General features: G+C 32.3%; 1 protein-coding gene across 3 annotated transcripts in view; it reads left to right on the top strand.

The window, feature by feature from the left end:
* The window catches only part of Pask (PAS domain containing serine/threonine kinase), a 117,128-nt gene that overhangs the window by 21,428 nt on the left and 72,614 nt on the right, over nucleotides 1–23,086 (top strand). For 2 of the 3 annotated variants that reach the window (XM_035362621.2, XM_035362620.2), the window contains exons 3-4: nucleotides 8,616–8,868; nucleotides 9,588–9,784. In XM_035362621.2, the coding sequence (XP_035218512.2) occupies nucleotides 8,616–8,868; nucleotides 9,588–9,784 (450 nt within the window). Of the gene's footprint in view, nucleotides 1–6,854; nucleotides 7,126–8,615; nucleotides 8,869–9,587; nucleotides 9,785–23,086 lie in introns of those variants that run through there. The other variant, XM_035362622.2, reaches the window with a different exon arrangement.

Here is a 23,086-nt window from a genome sequence, read left to right as displayed (position 1 = left end):
TCTCGAAAGCGGGACTTAGGATATATATTATTAGATTTATATATAGCATTGTTCTAGCACAGGTATTTTGACACAAAATCCGACACTTTTTCTGAAATAACATACCCCACATTTCGATTTACGACTCAAATTGTGCCTAAATATTAAATTTTGTAAATTGTGGTGCGAAATTTACGGAGAAATTCAAAAATTTATCTTGGCGTATTTTTTTTTTTTTTTTTTTTTTTTTTTTTTTTTCAGTTTGCGCCAAGAATAATTTACTTGGGCAATTTCTTAATTTATAGCAACCTGGTTTTCTTTCTTGTTTTGCATTGCAGACGAGCGGGGAAAAAAGTCATCTTTCATACTTTCAAATAATTTTAATTCAAATAATTTTAATAATTATTTAATTTATTCTAATTTTTTGCAAGTGTGTCTAGAAATATATCTACGTACTTTAAGAAGATGTTAAAAATTTTATAGGTTATAAAAACAAATTTTTTCGAAAATGTATAAAAAAATATTTTAAAATACAAATTTTAAAAATAAATCATAACAAATATGCGAATTATATTTGGATTAAGCCTAAATTTCGAATTCTGGAAGAAGGAATCAAGTAAGTTTAATTAAAAAAAAATAAAAAAGAGAGAGAGAGATTTAATAAATACGTATCAGATCCAATTAACATTGAAGTGCTAAAATTTTGAGAGCTAATTTTTTAAAAACTACTCGTGCGATTTTTACAAAACTTGGCAGTTTAGCTTAATTTGAGTCGTAGAGTTGAAGTATGGGAAAAAACAAATTGGCATGTCATTTCAGAAAAGTACGATTTTTTGTCAAAATACCTATATTGGAACAATGCTATGTATAAATCTAATACATATCCTAAGTCGTACTTATGAAAAACGCAGTTTGAATTTCGTCAATCGGCCCAGTAGAACGGGAGATCTCGAGCTATACTTTTTTTTCCGCTGTGTACATTAAGTAATACTGTCGTTATAAGCTTTTATATATGAGTAGCATAGACGTAATACGAGACGAGAAAAATTAATTATAGGATATTCGGGGCCATTTTCAGCTGAATAGAACCTCGCAGCTTAACTTCACAGGCATTTCGGTCTTAGATTTTTTTAATATTTCGTCACTGTTTTTCGGCATTACCCCCGTTTCTTTAAAGGAGAGAAGCTTATTAGCACTTAATGGACATGTAACGTAAATTTCCGTTTTTCCGTTTTGACTTTCAAGGACGGGCCACGTAAAATTATTTTTTTGCTTGAATTTTATTACGCTGCATTAGTTTTTCATTTTTATGCTTATTGGGTTCGTTTCTTGTTATCATTAGTTGTAGTACTATCTCTCGGTTGAAAATATAGCGCAGTTTTTCTTTTTAGATCGTATTTTTTAGTGATTTTGTAACCGTTAAAATGGAGCACGAAAGGGTTTTCTGTGGAAGTAGCAGAAATCTATGAGGAAATTAGGAAGTGATAATGAATCAGAAAACTAAGTGAAATAATATATGTATGTCAGTTCTGGCAGGATCCACTTCACAAGGCTGAATATTTTACAAATCTCACTCGTAAGATAATCACTCGTACATGTAAATAAATATTTAAATTTTTATCAAAAATAGTGTTGCTTTAATAAAACTGCAGCGCTTAAAAACGATACATACATGTTTATTAAATTCTCTTAAAAGTGCCCATAAACCGAGGGGGGGGGGAAACATCTGTTAAGTGTTAATCTAAAATTTAATTTTATGGAATTTTAGACTCGGATACAGTCTATAAATGTTCATAATGTTATCTGATAATTTCAAAAGCTTTTTATTGCTGTTCAGGTCATGGAGGTAGGAAGTAAGATGGAGTTGCCCTAAACAAGTTTCTCCCGTACCCTGCTCTGAAGCACCGGCGATCCCTACGTGGTGACCAAAACATTGGGTCATTTACCATTGAGTTCAATGGGATTTGACGCGTTCGGATGTAAATATTTTGTAATTACGTCGTAAATATACATATAAATGTATATATTATCTTTTTCTACAGCATTTCAGAGTCCTAAGTATATGAAAACAACATATTTTTAAACAACATTTCATTCTGAACGGAATTAAATGGAACTTTTCTAAACGGAACTTTTCACAGGACAGTTTTCTCAGAATGGTTTAATTTGAATGAAATATTTTCACAAGTTTTCGTTAATTACATTAGAAAAAAAAATTAAGGTAATTCGATTTTATTCGGTTAAGGTACAAAAATTAAGATCAAAGTTTATTGTATTATTAATATTAAAATTATGCATTATTTCTTTTCTATTTATAGAGCTTCTTCCTAAAATACTTTCTTAAATATGACATGATTTTTTGGCTTCTGAGGCATCTTTTAAATCGAAAAATGTAAGTCAATTTATAATTAATGCTCTATTCGGTTCATTTTAAATTAGAGAATTATTAGGAATTAGCGAAATACTTTAAATAGTACTTGACTTTCTCTGAACATTTCTGAAAGGGAATAAAATAAGTTTTTTTTTTTTTTTTTTTTTTTTTTTTAAGTATTATTTAAAACTTGTAACTGAGTTATTATAAAATGTAAGGGGAATAATTCTTTTAATTATACTTATCAGATTTTTTTTTTTAAATTTCATTTCAACAATACATATTCCAAATCTCTTTATTACTTTCTTAAGTGCGCATCACATAGCATTTGCTTACCTTTTCACAGATTGCTTTCCAATACGAACAATTCTTGCTTAAATAGTTTTATAACGTATTTTTCAACAGGATTTCAATTTATGTCTACAATTCAATATTAAGGTTATTATATATTTAGATAGTATTTATAATCATTATAAATTAGATACATTTAATAATTAGATTTCTTCACAATACTTTCACAGTTGTTTATAAGTGAATAAATTCTTCATTTCAAATACATTTATAAATAATTTAATGAATATTTATGTATTTTGTCAAAGGCAGATACAGTCAAAAGTCGTTAATTCGGACACCCATAATCCGGTATGATCTATAATCCGGACCTCAAAGCTACAAACTTTCTGCGCATGCGTCGCTTTGACGCACGCGGATAGGCGTTTACGCGTGCGCATAAGACCTTTACGGCTGCAAATATATGTGTGCGCATGCGCGTTTAATGTATAACGGACAGTATAAGCTAAGTTAAAATTATCTAATTCAGTTAATGTTGCAGATTGCATTGTTCCTTAATCTTCGAATTGGATCCGGCTTATTATTTTTTGCAGAGTGTTAGAGCAATTTTATAAAAGTTAGCTTGAACTTTCGATTATGTCAAATAGAATTTCCGATATATATTTACTAATATGTACAGGATTTACAAAGCGAAAGTATGTTTCGAAATCCGAAATCTGTTTATCAATTTCACGATCCTCTGCGGCGGGGAGGGGGGGAAGCGCCGTGACGTGTAATGAATTGGAAGTTGATCTGTCAGCACTATCCTTATCTTCACGGCAGATGTTTCTATTTTATTTGGCTTATAATTCCTTACTAAATGTAGTATTTCATGTCGATGTACTCCGTCTTTGATATGATTTAAAGCAATTATAGGACTTTAACAGCGGAACTTTGTAACTAAACAAGAAATTATGTCTGTTTAATAGAATTAAAGAGAAAGTATTAGCACATGAAACGAAGCAACTTAAACAACTTACATTGAAAGAAATGTTTAATAAAGTAAACAAATAAATATTAAGCTTCTTTTTTTTTTTTTTTTTTTTTGTAAATTTTGATACCCTTTAGATCATAATTGTTCTTTATTTCATAAATTACGGTTTCATATTTTTAATTTTGTAATTTCTGCATGCCATCTTACCAGATTTAAACTGATGATCTATAATCCGGAAAAATCGATAATCCGGAATCGCCGAAGTCCCGACGAGTCCGGATTAACGACTTTTGACTGTACATGCTTTTTGCAATAATATGCAACAATAATATATGGATGTGAAAAAAATTTGTTTTATTTAAAACATTTTGGCGTTGGGAAAATAAAATAAAAGTAGCGAATACTCTATCAAGGGTATCGAAAGACGTATACAGTTTTAAACGTACCGTAAGGTATTTTTCATTCTTTAAGCATAACAATTTTCTTAAAATCTATATTTTTGTAGTTCAACAGTTTAAAATTTTATAAAACAAATTCATAATCAAAATCGCGCTGTTGTTAGTTATCGAAAAATAACCAAGATGTGATTTTTGCGTAAATGTCACTAAACTATACAAATTGCTATTATCTATCACACTATGAATGTTTCTTTCATGCGAAAGTGTTCCTTTTTCGATTTGTATGGAACTGTCGTGTGTCGAAATACTATCAGAACCGTGTCAAGCGAGCTTCTGAATGTAAACAAAGAACACCCCATCTGGTGACCCAAGCTTCAAAGTAGTGCTTCACTTCTAGTGCCGACTGGCCCCTCCTTCCTTTCCTACCTCCATGGTTCAGGTAAAGAATAATCTGCAGAAGGTTCGAACAACAAAAGCAAAACAAAAGAACTTCCCCCTCCCTGAAATTATGCAGTTCCTTCTCCTCCCCCCGTGCTAGCGTTGGTTGCTGCAATTACTGACATACACATTTATATTTAAATCTGTCAATGTCTCCTTCCCCCCTTTTTTTAAATCTTGTGAAAATTAAAAAATAAGGTAAATGTTATCAACATTAAGCCATTAATGTATTTTGCTTTTTTATGTTATCATTCTAGCTACTTTTATCTTTCGCATTGATAAACATTTTATAAGGAAAGTTTAATATTAAAATTTTAGAAATGTGTCAACTTTTGTGCTTACGAAAGATAAAACATAGTGGTATTATGGTCCATAGATCTCCAATGAAGCACAACTTTAATTATTTTTAAAGCTGACACATAAATTATTAGATAGTTATTATTTTAACAGTAGATTTTAAGTGCAATAAATTACTTGAAGTAATGTATAACTTAGCTCGTTATTATTGTACAAACATAACATACAATTTTTAAAATTTCTTTCTTATTGATTGTTTTTAATACATCTGATTTATCGATGTACATCGTATAACTGTTATTGTATGCGTGTATTTAACGATCTCAAAAAATTAATTTTATTGATCGTCAGTTATTAGCCCAAAAGGGATTTGAGTCCCGAAGGGCTATTACTTTCGTTTTGGCATTTTGCTTCGGACTCCTATAAATGTCGGTTCACTTTTCAAACTGTTCCACAAAACGTTAGAGTCCTGCATTACATTTGAAGAAATTAAATAATGAAAAATCTGCGTAAATGTATGTATATTTCTCGCATTGTGATAAAACAACGGTATCTAGAGCCATCCAATTTTGAATGACGTAATCCTACTGCGTATATGAGTATCTGAAATCTCAAACTTGAAATTTGGAATTTGTTTTGGCTAATCTTTAGAATATGGTAACAGGTAGTTTGGCGACATTTTGATAAGGCTATAAAGGTTACTAGCCGTGTACATGGATGTGCGCAATGCCATTTTTGTGCAATTCTGGTTTTTTTTTTTTTTTTTTTTTTTTTTTTTTTTTTTAAGTGAAAATAGGTCGACATGTACATGGATACCGTGTATGTGCAATTCTTAAAAACGCGGCAAGCAGTGGGCAATTCTGCACTTTCTCCCAATTTCGCACCTAATCTTCGTCATGATTAAGCACTTTTGTTCCATAAAAGTTTTAGCATAAGTATAATTCGGCTAGCAGATTGTTGGAAAAATATGTGAAGTTAAAAAAAAAAAAAAAAAAAAAATCACCAAGTTACCATAATCCGAAGATTAACCTTTGTTTTATTATCGATTTCATATTTTGTAAAACTTTAAAGAATTTTTGAGTAACAAACTCAACGATTTAAAAGCGAGCAATGGCAACACCCTACAGGGGGGGGGACCTTTTTATCTCCAGCGCGTCTAACTGTGTATCGGAAATTCTAAAGACAGTATGCTCATTTTTAAATTATTTTGTGACATTGCTATTGAATTAAATTTTATGGTTTAAGTGCAAAGAACATGATATTTAATAAATAAAGGTAATACACGAAACGCTAAAAAACGTCCCTTTGGACGTAATTTAAAATTTGAAATATATATATAATCTGGATTTATCGTATAGCTTGGAATCGGTGATAGAATTAGTTAGAGATAATTCATTAGAGCGTTAAATACTCATGTAGATTTACAAATATGAAACAATACTCAAAAGTTATGAATTAATATGAAAATCTTAATAAAAAGTGTAAATGAAAAACGTTTAATACCTAAAATACAATGATAGAATATTTAAAAGTTTATTTAGGGGGGAAAAACATATTTGTTGACAGTTTTCCAAAGATGATTTCATTATTATCAAGTCTCAGGTCGAAGATAATAATAAATCGTCGACTATCGGAACTTTGGTAGCCTACGAAATTTCATTCTATACTTCGAAGTAATTTAAACTCAGTGCGTTTTTGATAGCTGAGTAGGTCGCATTCGATTGTATATTGTAATAAATAACCATCTTTTTAAAGCAGTTTATTGACAGTCTTTTATGTTACTACATTCTATGAACTTAACAAACTCATCGCATCAAGAGCATTGAGTTTAAATGTTACAATATTTGAGACTTCAATCCAGATCCTTCTTCTTTCCATTTATCTGAAAGTTAGTCTATGCTTCATTTTAAACGACATTCGTTAAACCGGAATTTGGCTGTATTTGTAATTGGACCTCAGAACTTAAAATTTTTCAGTCTGCCGGAAGTGGTTGCCATTCCTTCTGCTTCGATGTCAGTCTGTAGGTTCAACGAATGTGGGAGTGGTTGTCTGCGTCTTTGATCGATTGAAGAGTAAATAGTTCAACGCCATTCTGCGAATTTCCCCTACCTCGTGCTTTTGCCGCATGCACACCGTCTGTGCAGCAAAGTGGGCTTTTGTTCGCCTGCACGTTTTATTTTTACGCACGGGAAGTCGAACGTTTATCACTGTTATCATTTCTAGCGCGAATGAATTAGGATCAGCTTACCTTTAAAGAGATTTATTTACCGCACAGTATTATAGTACAAATAAATTTCATAAGCGGGTGTGGCGTTTACGCTTTGTTTACTTGTGATGGATAAATGTTTAAAATTGTTTTCTAACATGGAGCTACAACGGTATGAAGCTTTTTCCATACACATATATTTACTTAATATTGGGGGAGGGGCTTTGATTCTATAAATTTCGTGTATTTTTATATGGGAATAATAGTAAAATGTCTTATTTTCAGGATGAATAATAAGTAGAGTATTGCATGGGCTTTGAATGTAATGCAGTTTTGTAGCATTCTAAAATGATTTTAGAAATATTATGATTATAGTTTTTATTTTTGACTGAGCATTTTCTTCACTCAGTCTTCCTTTTATCTTAAAGTCAATGATGTACTTTGCCTGCTTTTAAAATGTACACATTAAAAGTAATCATTGCTTTTAAAAGTAATCATTGCGCATACTTTTTCCTATTTTTCTCAAAGTAAAATAGAATGGCTCTCAATTTAATGAAAAAATACATATATGAGGTCATTTAGACATATATGTACTTAAAATTAAATTTGGGTCTAATTTTTTGCACATATGTTCTATAACATACGACATTAGAATATAATGGAAGTTCTAACATTAAATCTTTGCAATTATTCGAAGTCATTTTATTCATTAATAATTATTTTTTTAATTAAAATTTCTGATGAATTGCTTGATTGAAATCAATTTATAATACAATTTTAAGCAAACTTTAATAAAGGGATCAATTTTCATGTAAAAAGTTTTTTCATATTAAAGCAAAAAATATGGAAATTTTTAACTAAGCTGGGAATATAGAAAGAGAATAATACACATTTTCATTATGTTTAAACAAGACAGATATCTAAAATTCTTGATTTTAATTGCAAAATGTTCGATGTGTAGGGACATCAGTTTCAGCATTAAACAAATATTAAATATATATGAGTTTCACTGGTGAAAATTAAAGTGATCAAATATATTAAAATTTTAATGCACTACTTATAATACATAAAAGTAATTAAATGCTATTAATGACCTATTTCTGTTTCATGCATACACCGACATCTCCTTCTCATAAAAATTCTCAGATTTAATAATATTCTTTAGAGTTTATCTTAAATGAAAAATCAAATAAAATTTAGAAACATTAAAAAAAAAAAAAAAACTTTCCCGAATAACACAATATGCTTTGATATTGTTGCAGTAATATTTTTCCACGTGTGCAAATCAGCATATTGCTAGAATCAAAGTGCTGAGTAATGCAGTGAAAAATTACTTTTACTGTTATAATTACTATTTCTTCTGAATATCTGAATTCTAGCAATTTCATCGTTTTGTTATAATTCAGTTTGTAATAATGTATATTGGGAAAGCTTTATAATTCGATTTTTTTTTTTTTTTAATATGCAAAGTAAAATTCTTTGAGGATGTGCTTTTAAAAATCTCTGAAAGAAATAAAAATTCTTTTAGTTTTCCGTTTGTTTTTAGAATTTGTTCTCATGCCGTGGTATGTTTGATGGCTTGCATCTGTATTCATAGTTTTTTTTTTTTTTTTTAATTTATCTTTTAAGTATATTATAATTTTACCTTTTACATTTTTTCAGGCACCTTTACAGTGGAAATCACTGGATCATAATTTACCTCGCCATAACAAAAAATTGACTGGGTCTTTATATTATTCTCCTATTGAATGCCGGAACGTGCGTCGTAAGAGAGCAGAACAGTTTGGCCTCACACCACCTGTAGATCCTTTTCTACATGATCAGTCTTTTCCTGGCATACAAAAACACCCAGAAAATGGGATTTCTTGTGTTGAGATGGGCGAGTCTCGTAAATGCACCATCGACAAATTCAAAGGTTTGTTTCTGTTGTATTTAAAACCTTAAGTAGTTGTTCTTATTATTCTTAGTAGAATATGAATCTAGATTTTGAATTAACTGGGATAATACTGAGGATGATATTCATGGATAACCCCAAAATATCAGTTAAAATAATATACAGGAAAGAGAAATAACCCATACTATAATTAACATAAAAATATAACTAACAGTTTACATATATTTTTAAGCAGTTTAGTTTGAAGATTATGTTCATATAGTTGTAGAAATTAAATTAGCATTCGAAGCAAGAATATATCAAAGGGAACAATATTTTTTCTTTTATTAATCTTTTATTTCAACAAGAATCAACCGGGGAACAAAAGATTGCAAATTTATTTAATTTTTACAATTTAATAATTTATTTTAAAGAAATGACTTAATAGTGTTTATGTTTTACTGGTTTTGCATTATTCTCAATAAAATCAGTTCTCAAAGTACTGGAACTTCATATATTATCACTGCTGTTATCTCACATATTTTCTTTTCAGGTTTTTATTTCTGCCAGAAATTTTACTTTATTTTGAAAGTGTATGATAGCAATTTTTCCATTGTTCTGCAATAAACAAACATAACTATTTTAAGACAATTCCAGGTTACCACCTCTTTTAATTGAAAGTTAACTATTAATATAAAATTAAATAACTGAGTGAGGTTGTTTGATTGCCAATGCTTCATTTATTATTATGTATTTCTCAGGTGATTCTCTAGATTCTGTAAGCTTCAAGCCATCAAGAAGCTCATTTCTCAAAAAAAGTGAAACTTTCCATAGTCGTCGCTTGAGTGGTAGCTGGTTACTTTATAAATATATAGAAGGAGGTGCAAGTAATAGCTTAGACGCATCTGTGCGAAATCCAAATAAAGTAGTGGTCACCATCGATGCCCGCACAACAGAAGTAAGACAATAAATATTTTATAAGTTTGTATTTTTTTTAAAGTAATTAAAGTAAAAAAATTTTAAGTAAAAAAATCAGAGATAATAATCAAAATTTTGTATGCACGTTATTTAATAGTAAAGCAAACCTATAGAATTTTCACTAGAAAAATGGGCAGAGACTTAATTATTAGTGTGTTGCTCCAAGTTTGTATCTTGATCTTTACAATTAAAAACTTTTAACAAACAATGACTGCTTCAGAATGATGAAGAATCATATTTACATTGAAAGAAAGACATTGACATGAGAGTAGAAAAGAACTAAATGCTATTAAAATATTATGTAGATCTAATGCAACATCTGCTGATACTGAAATAATTTTTCCAATATTTGGTTTTATGGGTAGAAGATTGAGAAACAAGTTTAAGACTTGAGAAAGCTCCAAAGCTTGTTAAAAGTAAAATGATCATGTGATCAGACGGCGTGATTAATGATCGTCTGAATTCCTTCCCGGCAGGCGGAAATTGCGAACTTTTTTCATATCCTGTTGTGGCCTTTAAATTCAAAATTAATCTTGAAATGTGAACTGTTACAATATTATTAATATTTCAATATGTATTTGTAATATATTTCTAGAAATTTCTTAAAAATTAAATGCATACGTAGTGTAACAGTTAATGTGACAAAGACCGCTCATTCTTGATAAGATTTAAAAGACCTACATAGTAATTACTAGTTAAAATAGTACATAGTTCATTAAATCATGATTTTCAAATCTGAAAATGCAAAGTTTGAGTTCATTGTTAGTGGTCTATTTTTTATTTTTTCCCCCTGCCTTTTATTATACTGGGGGCGTAGAACCTGTCACAGAATCATGGTCTGACTGTATTTTAACACTTTAGTATTAAATCTTCTTTTTTGGGATTTAGATAATTGCTTTCTGTCTAATGTGTGATGGTTCAAAATCCTAACCTATAGACCACCAGTAATTATACAGGGTGTTTCGTAGATCATAGGACAAACTTGAAGGGGGTGGTGGAGTGTACTGAAACATGCATTTTTTGTATAGGAAACAAAAAAATTTTTGTAGGGTCTAAAGTGACGGTTTAAGGCAGGAATGCAAAAAAACGAAACGAGAGGAAAATGTATTTTTGTATAAAATCAACGCAAAGTTCTTTGCAGCAACACAGTATTCATATAATAATGTTAAAAAAAGGGAACACTAACAGTAATAGGAACTACAGCTGTGATTGACCGGCAATGCGGCGGTAGTGAGCAGGACAAACCACAATCTGATGCATCAGAGAATCATTCGCAACTCTGACATCAAGCGTAATGGGTGAGTTTATACACAGGGAAAAAGCTGACATGCATCTCATGTGTGGTGCTGCTAATGGGAACAGCAGAGCAGCACTATGGTTCTACCAGGAATGGTTTCCGAACAGGCATATGCCAAAGCACACAATGTTCGAGAGGTCTCTGTGTGAAAACGGGTCATTTGAAGCCACCTGTGATACTAAGAGTGGAAGAAGAAGTGCACGACAACCTCGCATTGAAGAATCCATCTTGAACATTGTGCATGAATCACCTCGAACAAGTGCAAGAGCTAATGCACATCATCTGCAGCTGAGTCATTCCAGCATTTGGAGAGTATTGCATGAAAATGGTTTGCACCCATACCACTTGCAGAGAGTCCAAGCCTTGCAAGAGACAGATTACCCTCTTCGAGTTCATTTCTGTCATTGTTTCTTGCAGCAGTGTGCAGCGCAGGCGGATTTCCCATCGGATGTGCTATTCACAGACGAGGCAACTTTCTCACAGGACTGCATCTTCAATAGCCACAACATGCATGTGTGGGCAACTCAATACACACGGCAGACGTCCACATGCATTTTAAACCCACTTCTCCGTGAATGTGAGGGCGGGTATTGTTAACGACTACCTCATAGGCCCATACCTCTTACCTGCACGTACAAATGGCTTATGTTATCATATTTTTCTGCAAGAGGTGCTACCCGAATTGCTGCATGATGTTCCGGCTGTTGTTCGTGATTGCATGTGGTTCCAGCATGATGGTGCACCAGCCCATAACCACGTGAGGGTCCACAATCACTTGGATGGGACATTTCCAGGCCGATGGATTGGCCATGGTGGACCCGTTCGATAGCCACCCTGTTCGCCAGATTTATCCAGCTTGGATTTTTCTTATGGGGCCATCTGAAGAGCATAATTTACGAGACTTCCGTTGACTTACTGGAGGACCTCGTTGCACGACTATCCATTGCGTCTGCAAGCGTGCGCGAAATGCCTGTTGTTTTTCAAAATGTTTGTCAATCCCTTCTGCGACGTTACCAAACATGTATTACTGCTGGTGGTCGCAATTTTGAACATTTATTTATAAATACTGTATTGTTATAAAGAAGCACTTTACGTTGATTTTGTACATAAACACATTTTCCTCTCGTGTTTTTTTTTTTTTTTTTTTTTCCATTCCTGCCTTAACCCGTCACTTTAGACCCTACGTTCCTATACAAAAAATGCATGTTTTAGTATACTCTACCACCCTTCCAAGTTTGTCCCATGATCTATGAAACACCCTGTATGTATATTGTTACAAATTTTATACACAGGTAAATAATTTTAATGAAATTAAATGTGAAACTGTAATATTTGTTTTGTATAATGTAGCATGAAAATCTGAAGAAGCCAAACTCTGCCGGAAAAGTAAGAATACAGGGGCAAGTCTATTTAACATTGAGTAAATGGCTGTTTTGCTAAATTGGTTAGATATCGCCAAGTTGGCGACTAATTTTTGTGGCCGAATTTGGTGAGAAATCTTAAACTTAGCGAGCATTTGACAACATTTTGGTCCAGTAGAGTATTGAGATATCTCCGTATGAGCTTCACTCTTTAGATGCGCTTTTCATTACGCTTTGTTTAATTTTGTTAATAGTTTGAAGTGTAACTTTGCTTTTGCTCTGTGATACTGTATAGAGCTGTATAAATACATTTGCAGAAAGTTTCAGAACTGTGAAGTGTTTCTTTTGGTAAAATAAATTTTATTGAGCTATCAACAGTTCTGTGTGTATTCAGTCTATTATGAACCCATATGCAAACAACAATAATGTGTGTATGTATATATATATATATATTGATTGTTCCTCTCCTTTTAAAAAATGTAAATAATATCTAGGAATGGGGAATATAATATTCAACAAGTGTGTCATAAATGCGGTTTTTCTGCTGACTAACTGAGATTTCTGCATGCCACTTTTCTACCATTGATAATGCATTGATTGATGTTGGCCAAGATTACACTTTCATCTCTTGAACAATATATATATATATATATATACACACACACACATTATTGTTGTTTGCATATGGGTTCATAATAGACTGAATACACACAGAACTGTTGGAAATTAGCATTTTTCTGTCTGACATGATCAATAAGTGAATCCCTAATGCTGCCATGTCTATATGTCATTTAACTGGATTTAAACTGATCTAAAATCTGGAGATTTCTGAAACCAGAATTGCCAAAGTGTTGATGACTCTGAATCTCAGACTTTGTTCTGTACTATTTGCATTTTGTGTTTTATTTGATAAGTAGTAATAAAAAACTTGCAAAAGTTATTTTGTTTTTTATTTACTGGGTGTACTGTACTAAATGTAGGCCTTTTTTTAACTAAAGAGTTATAATTTGAAAAATTAATTTGTATTTTTGCTTAAGCAAATTGTACTATTAATTCCTAATACTCATAAGCATTCTTTATCCGTGTTAAATCTATTTTCAATTGTGTTAGTTTGTTATGTTCATTAAAAAATGCCTAAAAGTATATTCATTGCTAAGAAGGAAATTGCATTGCTTGGGCACAAGTGAATGATAGAGGGACTAACTTTACTTTTTTGTGCCAATGGTGACCTGAAGGTAAAATGCCTGTTGTCTTATCATTCAGCAAATCTTTGTCTTTGAAAATCAGAATGCTAATAAGCACAAACGTAAATTATGTTGTTTTTTAAAAGTTTTAAAAAGACAAATAGTTAATGAATCTTTTTAAACAGAGCATGTAAAAATTAATATTTTTGTTTATAAATCTAATAATTTGTTCATAAACACATACTGCATTTACCCCCCCCCAAAAAGTTCTAAATCAGAGAATGGATTAATTGATTCCTCATAAGATGAAATGAGAAACTTAATTTTGTCATACAAACTATGTACAGGAATGTACTAAGTACATAAGTGAAAGCACTACTATTAAGAGGTTTCATTTTCCCAAAAATGTGATCGTCATATGACTTTGCTTATGCCCTGAGTCTTAGTGATGTAAAAGTATGTATGCCAAATTTCAAGACAATTGATTAATATTTAGGGGTTGCACACACTGATCACTTTTATCTTTAGAAATCACTTTTATCTTTTAGAAATTTCTATTATTGAAGTGTTTGGTACTAATGGACAGATACAGGACTGATCCAAGGGACATGTGCCAGAAATGAAAGAGAATTTGGATGAACATTTTTGTGGTTGGCTTGCAGTCATCACACCCATGAACTGATATTAAAAAGAATGTTTGAAAAGTAATATAGCATGCCATCAAGTGGTCTTGACATCCAAATTCCTTCGAAGCTCCAAAGTCAAAGACTTTGGAACTACTCTTCACTAAATAAGAAGCCATATACAACAATGCTGAATAGAGAAAGTCCCATTCAAGCTTTTTAGAAGAACAACAAGTGAAAATGATTAAGTAAATCCAAGATGTCCTAAAAGATGGAAGTCATCCAAGAGAATACTACAAATAATTATTACAACTCTTACTGTAGTATGTAGCAGGTTAGTCTCAAAACGATTAAGTTTCAGGATCCAGAGGCTGTGCATCAAGCAAGTTCGGTGGCAAAGGCAATATATGCATTTAAAATTGTCGTCTTCACTAAATAATTGAATATTCCTCAATGAAAATTGAAGGAATGAAATAGGCTGCACGATTTCCCAGCTTCATATATGTTCTCTTTTGGCACTAGGCAATATTACACTCATGTCCATAAATTAAGGATAATTCGGAGTCACGCGGAAATCGAACCCTAAAATAAATATAGCACCTGTAAAATCACTACTCACATTTCAAGAATCATATGCAAATTTCAGGAAGTAACCAGATGACACCTATGGTACGTCACAATGACGAGAGTGTAAGAGAGTGATATATAAGGAATACAGGCAGAGAAGTAAAATTGTTCGCAGGCGCTTTATAATCATTTCAGTGCAATAACCGAATAGTTATGACACAAAGGACGCATTTGGATGATTTTTTTATGTGGTAGAATTATCGGTCGTCTGGAATGTGGGCGTACCCTACTGGAAGTATCAGACGAACTTGGAATTGCCCAGAGTGTCATGTCCAGGCTTTGGCAACGATTCCAAGATGATGGTAATGTGCGTAGACGTTACAGCACAGGTCGCCCCAGAGTTACAACGCCGAATGAGGACCGGTATTTGGCAGTTACTGCCAAAAGAAGCAGGTGGAGCACAGCCTCCTCAGACCTGTCTCGTCAGCTCTCTTCAGCCACTGGTATGACAATTTCAAGGCAGACCATGTACAGACGCTTAGGGCAGATTGGTCTATATGCGCGTAGACATGTCAGATGCGTTGCACTTACTGCAACTCACTGTCGCCTGCGGTTAGCCTGGAGTAGAGAGCATGCATTATGGACACCGCAACAACGGGCTTGTGTGATGTTTTCTGTCCAAGTTTAGCTTGCAGTCTGATTCTCGCCGGACTTTCATATAGAGAGCTCCAGGTACCGGTTACCACCAAGAAAATATCATTGAACGACACGGTTAAGGTAGTGCAGGAGTGCTCGTTTGGGGTGGAATTATGCTGAGTTCCAGAACTGACCTGCATGTTCAAATTGGAACCATGACAAGCCAAATCTATTGGAACGTCATTCTGGAATAACATGTACGTTTGTTTCGGGGTGCCATGGGTGCACAATTTGTGTTTATGGATGACAACACCCTTCCTCACCGTGCAAACATCGTAAGCGAATGCCTTCAATCGGAGGATATCACCCGTATGGACTGGCCAGCATTCTCACCGGACTTGAATCCAGTAGAGCATGTGTGGGACATGCTTGGCCGACGTGTTGCAGCCCGTCAACCTCCTCCTACATGTCTACTGGAACTTTGGAGAGCATTGCTTTTTGAGTGGTGTAATATCCCCCAAGATCAGATCGATAATTTGATACTCAGCATGCCTAGGCGTTGTACGGACTGTATTGCATCGTCTGGGAGACATACAATGTATTAACAATCATACCAACCATGTAATATTGGTTTTTTGTAATTTTTTTGTAATTTTTTTTTTTTTTTTTGTAATTTGCTCCAGGGAGAAAAAATCGCTAATTTGTTTAATAATATCAAACAGAATTACTTGCTTGTTTCTCAAAATACTTCATTAGTATTTTCCTTTTAGAACTTTAATTCTTAAATGCTAATTTCTAAGGGTACCACTTTATTGGTATTTCTTTTTACTTTTGGTTTTGACTTTTACCCTTTCCTGCATGAATGACGAAACACGAATTGAATGATTGGAGAGTTAGGTTTGGAGGCAACTTCCCCTTGATAAGTCTGTCTCCTGCCTACTCAACAGTCATTCACTTATGCATTTAAAAAAAAAAAAAAAAAAAAAATGTTTGGTTTAATTTTAATTTGCTAAATTAGTGAATTTATTTTCATGAATTGGTTTTGCACTTGATTTGCTTATGCTTCTGAATTTAAATGATATTGTAGATTAGTTCGAGAATTAAATCTTTTATATGTTTGCACTTTAAAAAAAAAATTTTTTTTTTTAATTATTTTTTTTTTCTTTATTTTTGCTTTAAATTTGCTTTATTACTTTTATACGTGTTTGTTAAAAGTTAAAATTTAAATTTAAATTTGTTTAAATTTATATATATATATATATATATATATATAATGAATTTATGAAATAGTTCTTACTAAAAGCAAAATTAGCTATGTAATTAATTAAAAGTCTTCTTTTTAATTCTTTCATAGTGAGAGTTTCCCCCAGGTAATTGCCTCAGAATTTTCATAATTCTTAGGATATGCATCAATTTTCCCTATTAAATTCATTTTACACTTTTTTTTTCTCTGAATGTTTTTTAAATACTTATGGCTTTTTGCTGTTACAGAATTTGTAGAGATAATTTTTCCTTAGCATTTTAGGCACTACAGCGTGGAAAGTTCAGAAGGATTTGAAGACAAGTTTTATATAGTAATCTAGAAGATTCCAGAAATATCTGACAAACTAAAAAGTGTCTCCATAGTATTAACACATAAAAGATGTATTTTACAGGAAGTCTGCGATGACTCACTTTGCTTTTTGGAGAACGTCTGGAAGAACAATGAAAACATAATACAGTACAAAGTCCGTAATCCGGACGTCCATTATTCGGAATGATCTATAATCCGGACCTCAAAGACACAAACTTTACACATGCTTGTAATGTATACTTTACGCATGCGCACGTTGAAAGAAATGTTTAATAAAGTAAACAAATAAATATTAAGCTTTTTTTTGTAAAATTTGATACCCTTTAGATCATAATTGCTCTTTATTTCATAAATTATGTTTTCATATTTTTAATTGTATAATTTCTGCATGCCATTTTACCAGATTTAAATTGATGAGCTATAATCTGGAAAAACCCCTAATCCGGAATCGCCGAAGTCCCGACGAGTCCGGATTACAGACTTTATACTGTACTTGAATGTTTTACTTCTGATACTAGAATCTTTTTCTTAGCATGTTTATCTTCCCTTTATTTTCTCTACTTTTCACTAGACACAAGCATGGAAAATATCAAATATGCATCTAATCTTATCACATGGAAAGGAATTTTTTTCGTTAATAAGGAAATTAAAAACTGACAATTTAAAAGATTCATCTAATATGCCTTAATGCATCATACAGAGTTGGCACTAGGTGTTTTCCCGCCTGATGCAATCCCCAGTGGATCCTAAATTCTGCTTCCAATGCCTGCTCTAAATCCTAAAAGTTATGATATTTCTAAATTTTGTTGCTCTGTCACTAAATTCTAAAAATTTTGCCAAACCGGCTCTATAACCAGGCCTTACCATATATATTTCATATTTCTTCTGCATTTTGATATTGCTAAAGAAGTAAAATTAGCAGCTTTTACTATACATTCTAAATGCATTTAGTTTTCTTAGAATAACAGAAATCTTTAATCCAAAAATTCTAAAATGAAAAGGAAACGTGTTGAAGAAAGGAATTATTCTTCAAAGATATTACAGTTATTATTATGTAAATTATCTTGTTGTTTATGATTTTAGCCTTATTTCCTATTTCTTTATTATAATTTCCTATTTCTGTTTCCTTGTATGATAGAGTTACTGAGCCAACTTAAATTAAAATTAAATTGTATAGTCTTTGACCATTAGTCCACATTTTTAGTTTGAATTTGTCTATTCTTCTTTAATTACATCACCACGAGCTGTAATTGATTTTGCTAGCATCAGAACATGCCTTTATGTTCTGAGTTCTTTTTAAATAAGAAGCTTATTTAAATTTTTGTCTGACATTTTAGTTACTTTCAGACATAGCAATGATTTGCTTCACGTCTGTCTGGGGGTTTTGGGCTATTTAACTTTTACCACATCAAGTAAGCCCTCATAACTACATTGTAGAGAAGTTGACAAGTTAAGAGATAAAGCATGCAGAAACTAGTGAGAACACTGGTTTGCATATTGAGACAAATTTCTCATTGTTAGAAAAGATGCTTAATGAGAAGGAAATCGATATAAATTAGCCAAAATGTCTGGGAAAGTTTCAAATTAAAAAGAGGCATACATATTTTGTTGAGTGTTTTTGCTACAAAACATAAATGTTTTGTAGCTTTTAATATGTAATTATCCTAATATCATTTAAGAATCAATGTCATAAATTACATATATTCGAAAATGTAAAATTTTATTGAATTGTGGTTTTATTAGGGTTTTTTAACAAATAGTGTTAAAAATATATAAAATTTTATAGTGGCCATGTAACTTCATAATGACTAAGGTTATTTAACTACCTAATTTAATTATGTATAACTAACTGCTTACTCTTAAAAATTATCTCTGCATATTAAAGCGAGTTATTGCCTTTCATTAATCTTTATTATAGTCACACGATAAAACAAAACAAAAACAAACAAACAAAAGTAAAAATTCATGTAAAACTTATTCATCACATCTAATGAGTCTTAAAACAACTTATCACCTGTGGTGCTTTAGTGGCTTACAAGAACTTTAAGCTATGTTCAGATGGGGGCGTAAAGGGCATAAGTTGTTAAAGCTGAGCTCCGTTGCCAAGGCAACCAGTCTGTGTTATGTCACAAAATCTGGTTTAGGGCTCGTGGCATAGGGTTCAAAGTTTTCAACTTTACGCCGAGTTTGGGATAAGCGTTGACCAATCAGAGCGAAGGTAAAACGAAGTGGCATTCTGCAGAAGATTTCGCTGTTACAAAACAAGCAGAGTGAATGCGGGAAATCAATCGAGCAGGAATCAATCGCGGGAAAGTTGTAGACATATCCAGGCATGCGCAAATTTAGCTTCTCTCATTGGCCACGGCTTACACCCCACTCTCGCAGGTGTGAACGGATATCCCGTATTTTATGCCCTTTACGAACCTTTTTTATGCCGTCTGAACGCAGCCTTAAAGTATATTAACTGGTTTACATCCCTGGAACTCTACACGAAGCTACGACTCTAACTGCATCAGACAGAGCCCAACTAACTTTCAAAACTTGCCAACTGTGCCTACTTCAGGCCTTTCAGGTTTGTTCTAATCAAGAGGTCTCTCTCTAGGCAAGCAGCGGCAGTGATAACACCCAGTCTTTTGTTATGAATCATGCTGATTATGATCTTACTGCTCATTTTAATATGTGCCACTTGAACATAAAATATACCTGCTATTTACTAAACCTCTAGACTGAGCAAGTATGTAACAAAAATGGGGGGGGGATCTGATGTGTACACCACATGACTTCCTTGTATGAAATATTAAATTATACGCACTTTTTCTTGCATTTCATTTAAACTTATTGGATTGGATTAAATCTACTTTGTCGACAGCGCATAAACCATAATAGAATAAATGCACTCTTTAAAATTCACTATATTTGTTTACCATAGCGACACTCTGACGCTAGGTTCACTTAATAGTATTATATTTCATTCATATTATAACTCGCCCACCAGCGGCTGAGCAGTGAAGACGCTGAACTCTGGTAGTTTGGTCCGAGATTCGAATCCTGCATGAGTGTTTTCCCATGTGTAACACGTATACGAGCCAGTTTCCCTTAGAAAGTCCTCCACGAAGGCATCCCTTCCTTTAGGCAGATAGCTCTCGTGTGCTTTGCCATAATTAAATAATCCAATCCAATCCAAATCATATTATAACTCAGAATGCACAAAATTTATATCATTTAAAGAATTATCTAATCGTTGCTACATATTCTATTCAAATACTATAATAAATCTAGAACGATGTATAAAAGAAATTAAGCAAACAAAACAAAAAAGAAACAGAAAAAAGATTGAGTATTTCTTATTCAATTAATTCAGTTCTCACTTCGCGACAAGGCAAAAATACATAAAAACTCAAAATATTTATATTAAAAATTACAAAGTAAATCTTAAACACTTATTTCCTCGAAAAAATTCCAGAAAGGATTAAGCCTGATTTAATTTGCAATAATAAAGGAAGGCATTATCTTTGTTGTTGCAAAGCTAAGTTTCTCTAGATTGGCAACAAATCCACTATTCTGCTGTTTCAAATGTAAACAAGCAATGGCCGCCATCAGAAAAATTATTAGGCTTAGTTGGACTTAAACAACTTTAAAATTGTTGATAATTCGAAAAATATTGCATACAGATTTACTAAAGGCATAAAAACCTTAACCGGAAGATAAGAACAACATAATTCAATCTTTATTAAAGCAAAATATTCATAATTTACAAACATATAAGAATAAAGAAACTGAGCTGACTGAGCCGAGTAACAGAGATGTGCATATATTTATATACTTATGGTGCAGCCGATTTGAAACCAAAATATGAGGTTTACATGTTATAGCAGTCCTATATGCAAAATTTTGCTACTCGTTTTTGAGTTATTCGAGATACGTACGTACGTATGCACAGATGCCACGAAAAATTCTCTTTAGAATTCATTTTAAATCAGTTTTATAATTTTTGGGGGGCAAACATGTTCTTTAGTCTGTCCTTACATGCAGATGTCATGCAAAAACATCGTTAATTTGCATTCGAATAGCCGTCAAAATGATATTTTCATTGAAATATCATACCCAAAATTTTTCGCGATTACAATACTTCCTTTTTACATCATACAAAGAAGTAAAAAAGGAGGAAGAAGAGGCTTCTTAAGAGTAGATACTACTGAGGATTTGCCCTTGTTCAGTAAAAATGCAGACTTCTAAAATATTAAACACTTATTTCCTCGAAAAAATTCCAGAAAGGATTAAGCAAGATTTAATTCGCAATAATAAATGAGGGTGTTATCTTTGTTGTTGCAAAACTTAGTCTCTCTAGATTGGCAACAAATTTACTATTCTGCTGTTTCTAATGTAAACAAATATGTCCGCCATATTATTTAAAAATTAGGCTTAACCGCACTTAAAAAGCATTTAAATTGTTGATAATTGTACAAATATTGCTTGCAGATTTACTAAAGGCATAAAAACCTTAACCGGAAGGTAAAAACAACATAATTTAATTATTTTTAAAGCAAAAAATGCACAACTTACAAAACATATAAGAGTAAAGAATTTGAGATCACTGAGCCGGATATATATACAGAATGGATATATATATATATATATATACACATATTTATATGTGTTTGGTGAGGCCGATTGCAACCAAAATACGCGGTGCACATCTACATGTTATAGAAGTCCTATATACAAAATTTCAACGTTCTGAGGCTATTCGTTTTTGAGTTATGCAAGATATGTACGTACGTACAGACGCCACAAAAAATTCTCTTCAGAATTTATTTTAAAGCAATTTTATAATTTTTTTAGAGGAAAAGAGTCTTTTATTCTGTCCTTACGTACAGATGTCATGCAAAAACATTGTTAAATTGCATTCAAGAGCGGTGAAAATGCATATTTTCGTTGAAATATGGTGCCTGAAACTTTTCGAGATTACAATACTTCCTTTTTACTTTGTACAAGGAAGTAAAAAATCAACACAAAGCTGACTTTTAGTAAAACATAAATAAAATGTCACTTATCTTCTTTCAAATATATCCAACTATTAGAAGTGTAAAATGTTTAATGCTACTTGAAACATTTTATTAAGTTGGTTTTATTTCAGATTTATTAACAATTTTGTTAATTCATGTTTAATATTAATTCATCCTACTTTTGGATCTATATTATTTTTAGCATTGTATTACAAAAGTGAAGTTCAGGCATAGATAATATTTTTAATTGAATTTATTCGGTTCCCATTTACTCATAGGTCTTTAAAAGTACTTAATTTCTGTGTACGAACCCTGAACCTCTTTTGGATGAACATTGATAAGGAAAATATGATTAAAAATTTAGAAACCCAAAAGAGGGAGGAAAGAAAGTGAAAAGGAAAAGGAAGTGAAATGATTAGAGCAAGGGTTCCCAAAGTGTGTGCCGCGGTGCAGAGTAAACAAGGGCGCTCCTGTTTACTCTTTTAAGGTAATCTAAATTCAAGTCACGTGTGCTGCATAAATCATTTATTGTGTAGGAAACCAACACCACCACTCTCCTCTCACGTATGGAATTTGGGTAGGGTTCGGCAATGAATTCTTTGCTAGCCGACGCGAGAAATTTCCAGAAGCTCGCATTGGACCATCACGTTTCGACAGGAATTGTCACGGGAGCTCATTGGTGGTAGTATATAAGCCGCCATAGGCTGCATTGCCAAGTTAGTTTATTGTAGGCTCAAGCAGTTTAAATTGTTAAGTTAAATAGAAGTAGTCATGAAATGTTCTTGGTAGTTATATAGAGGGTTGTGATTTACAAACCCAGGATAGATAAACATTATTATATCTATTTAAACATACCATGCATATGAGCAGTTCGGTTGCTTTGCTTTAATGGAGCTGTTTCGCATTATTGTTAAAAATTAGTCACAAAATGGAAAGATTTTTATTAAATAAGCAAGTCAGTAGTTCAAGTCAAAGTCATCAAGCCTCGACAAGTGTCTGGGGAGCAAAAAGATGGAAATATCGCAAATACTATGA

This window comes from Stegodyphus dumicola, chromosome 3 (assembly GCF_044657685.1).
Source record: "Stegodyphus dumicola isolate Sdum_Otavi_A_Nest chromosome 3, ASM4465768v1".
Taxonomy (NCBI): domain Eukaryota; kingdom Metazoa; phylum Arthropoda; class Arachnida; order Araneae; family Eresidae; genus Stegodyphus; species Stegodyphus dumicola.
The sequence above is the reverse complement of the archived record's forward strand: the minus strand, read 5'-3'. Positions and strand labels throughout refer to the sequence as shown.